The 5,220-nt window shown below is 44.5% G+C and overlaps 1 protein-coding gene across 1 annotated transcript; it reads left to right on the top strand.

Annotated features, from left to right (window-relative positions):
* Nucleotides 1-605: 605 nt before the first annotated feature.
* On the top strand, nt 606-3,921 carry LOC143958041 (olfactory receptor 5V1-like). Its single transcript, XM_077467487.1, has one exon. It carries the CDS (start codon nt 699-701, stop codon nt 1,614-1,616), a length of 918 nt encoding a protein of 305 aa, XP_077323613.1. The 5' UTR covers nt 606-698; the 3' UTR covers nt 1,617-3,921.
* The last annotated feature ends 1,299 nt before the right edge of the window (nt 3,922-5,220 follow it).

The raw sequence follows: 5,220 nt of genomic DNA, 5'->3' as shown, positions 1-5,220 counted from the left end.
CCAGGATAACAGATCCTGGGGTAAGGGAGAAAGTCAAAGTCGACAGACAGAAGATCAGTTAACCTCTGTGGCCTGTCTACAAGTCGCCTTGGAATCACGGGTTAATTGCAGCTTTGGCGGGTGCTGTGGGTGACGTTGGTCTGAGGCGGTGCGGAGCTCCATGATCAGGCGGCCATCACTGATCCATCGCGCATGCGCACCGCGAGAAAAGGTCATTTTTAATGACATTCAATTACAATTTCACTTGAGTCGTAATTGTATATGCCATATTATTTTTTCTTTTTTGGGAGTTACCCTTTAAAGTGTTTTGTACTTTTCCAATAGCCAATAAAATGGAACTGAAGAAGAATGGAATTACAGAGTTTTAGTCAGAAATTATTTTATTACGTTTAATCGTATTTATTTAATAATAACTTTAAACTTTTGTTTTATAAAAAGAAAGGCTCTCGGGTGACAAAGGTGTTTGAAATTATGTCTTATGAGACAGTTAACGAGACTCAAAGCTTTGTTTTCTTACAACACATCAGACTGTCCTGTGGGAATGTCAGGATTTTATATCTATATAAGCCAAGAACTGAATCAAATGTTTATATGGAGGTCTGAGCATGAGGTGCGGCACATATGTTTTCCTATTAATCATTTCTCAGATAATAATTTTCTTTCTGTGTTTTGTTGATACATTTACACAGTAAGTGAATATGAGAAATCTCACAAAGATTACCACTCTTATTCTTGTGGGTCTATCAGACCATCCACCGACCATGAATGGACTTTTTGTGCTCTTCCTTCTCATCTATCTGATGACTCTGATCATAAACCTCATTATATTTTTCTTGGTCCTCACTGACCACCATCTGCACAACCCAATGTATTTTTTTCTCAGCAATTTGGCATTTCTGGACATGTCCTATTCATCAGTGAGTGGACCAAGGATGCTCTTCAACTTGGTCACCAAAAACAGATCAATATCCCTCCCTGCCTGTACAGCCCAAGTCTTTTTCTTTGGCTATTTTGCTTGCTCTGAGCTCCTCTTGCTCTCGGCTATGTCCTATGACCGGTACATCGCCATCTGCAAACCTCTTCATTACACACAAATTATGTCCTGGAGGATGTGCAGTCATTTAGCTGTTATAATTTGGGTCTTTGGGGTTATTTATTCCTTGGTTCATACACTTTGTTCGCTCAGGTTGTCCTTCTGTGGTCCAAATTCCATCCACAGCTTCTTCTGTGACCTCCCACACTTGTTCCAGATTTCATGTACTGACCCAACAATAAACATAGTGCTGGTTTTTGCATTGGGCGGCAGTGTCTCATTAACTGCCTTTCTTTTCACATTTCTTCCATATATTAGAATTATCAGTACAATTCTCCACATTCCTGGCAAAACCGGAAAGCTGAAAGCCTTCTCTACCTGCACATCCCACCTCTTGGTGGTCTTCATCTTCTACGGCTCCGTAATTTTTATTTACTGGGTTCCCACTTCCACTAATATGTTTGGCATAAACAAGCTGTTTTCAGTCATAATGGCCCTCATTAACCCTTTGCTTAATCCCCTGATCTACAGCCTGAGGAATAACGACCTTAAAGCAGCATTCAGGAGGACTTTATATCCCTGAATAATAAGCCAATCCAGAACTAGATTTAGATCTAGATCTATCTAGATTTTTTCCCCACAAATAGAGCTTTCCCTTTGTGGTATTTGATCACCTCTGTAGTTTTTATTTTTTGTTAAAAACATTTAAAAAGACATTTAAAAAGAATGTTTTAATATTTATATTTATATCTTGTTATACAATTTAGGAAACCAGTAATTTTTCTCCTTCATTGATGTACGCTGATGAGGCGGCATTGATGGGCACTGATAGGTGGCAGTGATGGGCACTGATGGGTGACATTGATGGGTACTGATGAGTGGTAATAATGGGCCCTGATTGACACTGGTTGGTTACACTGATAGGCAGCACTGCTAGGTGGCACTGATTGGCACCACTGGTGGCCATTGATAGGTGGCACTTGTGGCCATTGACAGGTGGCACTCATGGGCATTGATAGGTGGCATTTGTGGGCATTGATAGGTGGCACTCATGGGCATTGATACGTGGCACACATGGGCATTGATAGGTGGCACTTGTGGCCATTGATAGGTGGCACTCATGGGCATTGATAGGTGGCACTGGTGGGCACTGTTGCCACTGGCAGGTGGCACTGGCAGGAGGTACCGGTGGGCACAGATAAGGCAGAATTGCCTCTTCCTCTGCAGGACCGATGCCCCTTGCACATAAGCCGGTGAGCGGCTTTTTTTTCTCCTCACGCTCTCAGCATGAGGAGAATAAAAAACGATTATCGAGCTTTTGTTTACATCATGTTTACATCATCTGTCATTGGCTGACCACGTGGTAAGGGGCCGGGTTCGGCCCCTTACTCGGATCTGTGATCACCCAAGTCTCAGTGACTCGGTGATCACAGCACGCAGGGGGAGTGTGCAAAGGGCAGGACGACATATGACGGCCTCCCGGAAATTCAGGTCCACGCTGTGCCCTTCATTCGTCAATAGCTCGGACGCCAAGTGGTTAATGTTGATAAATGTAAAGCTATTCACTTGGGGGCTAAGAATATGCACCATACATACTAGGGGGAGTACAACTGGAGGAATCAATGGTGGAGAAGGATCTGGGTGTTTAGTAGGTTATAAACTCAATAATAACATGCAACGCCAAGCTGTGGTTTCCAAAGCGAACAAAGTCCTTTCTTGTATAAGAGAGGTGTGGACACCAGAGAGAGAGATATCATCTGTACAAATCATTAGTAAGACCTCATCTGGAATATTCAGTTCAGTTTTGGGCTCCAGTTCTCAGTAAGGATATCGGGGAACTGGAGAAAGTGCAGAGAAGAGCAACCAAACTGATAAGAGGCATGGAGGAGCTCAGCTATGAGGAAAGATTAGAGGAACTGAATTTATTCTCTCTTGAGAAGAGGAGAATAAGGGGGATATGATCACCATGTATAAATACATAAGAGGGGGATATGATCTCCATGTATAAATACATAAGGGGGATATGATCTCCATGTATAAATACATAAAGGGGGGATATGATCACCATGTATAAATACATAAGGGTGATATGATCTCCATGTATAAATACATAAGGGGGATATGATCTCCATGTATAAATACATAAGGGGGGATATGATCTCCATGTATAAATACATAAGAGAGGGATATGATCTCCATGTATAAATACATAAGGGGGGTGAGATGATTTCTCACACATGCCATGGGTATATGTGGAATTACACCCCAAATACATTCTGCTATTTCTCTCGATAATAAGAATTCCACATGTGCGAGAATTTTTGGGAGCCTAGCTGTGTACAGGGGCCCAAAAACGAATGACCACCTTCAGTCTTTCAAAGAGCATAATTTCCTGATTTCACTTCCTGACTACCTACCACAGGTTCCGAAGCCCTGAAATGCCAGGATGGTACCAGAGGCTCTGCGGTCCTGTGCTTGAAATCTTGGTGGCTGCAGTTGCATAACTTTATGGAAATGTGGCGCTCGCAAATATTGTCAAACATGTGTAACCAAGTGTAAATAAGTGCAGATGTGAATATACAAAGCAAAAAAAAAAGTGTAAATAAAGTCCAAATAAATGTGCCAAATGTTCTGATCCACAATGGGAAAAAAACTTTTGAAGTGCAATGGACCACAGTCCGGAAATACGTCGCCATGTTTCGCCAACCTACAGGGCGTTATCAAAGAACTCTTTGATAATGCTGGACGGGACTCTGTTTTGTCTGCCTTTGGATGGATATTATACTGAGCTAACATCATGCAGAGAGATGTCACTAATGGAGGATCTTTTGTGCTGAATTCCTTTTAACTAGTATGTAAGTGAACATATACCTTTGTGTGTTTATTAAACTTGATCTATCCTGACCTGGTGGTGCTTTTTTCTGTTTGTTTTCACAAAACCAGCTACTTGCATTCCCTCCCCAAAAAACTGTACACATTGCACCCCTTCCTGCACATAATGCCCTCTTCCCCCTTTAACCTTACACCCCTCCTTCCTGTATGACTCCCCTTTCTGTATACACTGCCCCATTTAACTCTACACTCCCCTTCCTGTATACACTGCCCCCTTTAATTATACACTCCCCTTCCTGTATACACTGCCCCCTTTAATTATACACTCCCCTTCCTGTATACACTGCCCCCTTTAATTATACACTCCCCTTCCTGTATACACTGCCCCCTTTAATTATACACTCCCCTTCCTGTATACACTGCCCCCTTTAACTCTACAGCCCTTTTCTGAACACACTGCCCCCCTTTAATTCTACACCCCCTTTAATCCTACACCCCCTTCCTGTACACACTGCCCCCCTTTAACCCTACACCCCCTTTCCACACAAACTGCCCCACTTCCTGCACACACTGTCCTGTATAGACTATACCCCCCCCTATGATGTGTATTGCCCCCTCATTGAACTGACCTGAGCTGCCTTGCCGGACAAGCGATCAGCGCATGGTTGGAGTACCTGGTCTGTCAGTCACCGCTCAGACCCGCCACCCAGCTCAGTCCTTCCACAGTTCCACCTGACAACAGAGTTCACCAACCTGCTCCAGTTCTCACACTGCAGGTGTGGTGGTGGGAGAGGGGCTCCTCCAGGTGCCTCTTCACCCTGCGCCTGAGAACTCCTTTTGTCTTGACTTGCAGCCTGTGTATGGTCCTCCATAGGGGACATTCCCTCTTCTCCTCCAGTACACTCCTGCAGATCGGCCACACCGACTTCTCCACCCCAAGCTCTACACTGGCTGGAGATGACAGGGGGTGATCGGGGCTGACTTCAGCTGCAGTGAACGTTGATCAGTGTGTGCAGGTGCACCGGTGTGTGTGGGGGAGGGAAGGCAGTTCTAGAGGTGACATCCACCAGAGATGAGGGGGTGACAGGAGGGGAATGTGGCACTGGCCAGGGTGCACCCTAAGCAGCTGTCTAGTTCATCTAGTGGTAACACCGGCCCTGGTGCTTGTGACCTCGCCAGATTGTGCAGCACTGGTGTCTAAAAGACCAGGATGTACAAGGCCAATGGTGCTTGCCAGATCACCAAAAAGTAGAACAGCGCTAGTACCTGCGCCCAACTGCATATGAGCATAATTATATATTTCTAGCACTTCACCAACCTGGGGTCAGGTACTGTATGCCTGACCTGAGCAGGGA

This window comes from Lithobates pipiens, unplaced genomic scaffold, assembly GCF_037356315.1.
Source record: "Lithobates pipiens isolate NorthernLeopardFrog02 unplaced genomic scaffold, aLitPip1_a1.2 Scaffold_56, whole genome shotgun sequence".
In the NCBI taxonomy this organism is placed as follows: Eukaryota; Metazoa; Chordata; class Amphibia; order Anura; family Ranidae; genus Lithobates; species Lithobates pipiens.
The sequence above is the reverse complement of the archived record's forward strand: the minus strand, read 5'-3'. Positions and strand labels throughout refer to the sequence as shown.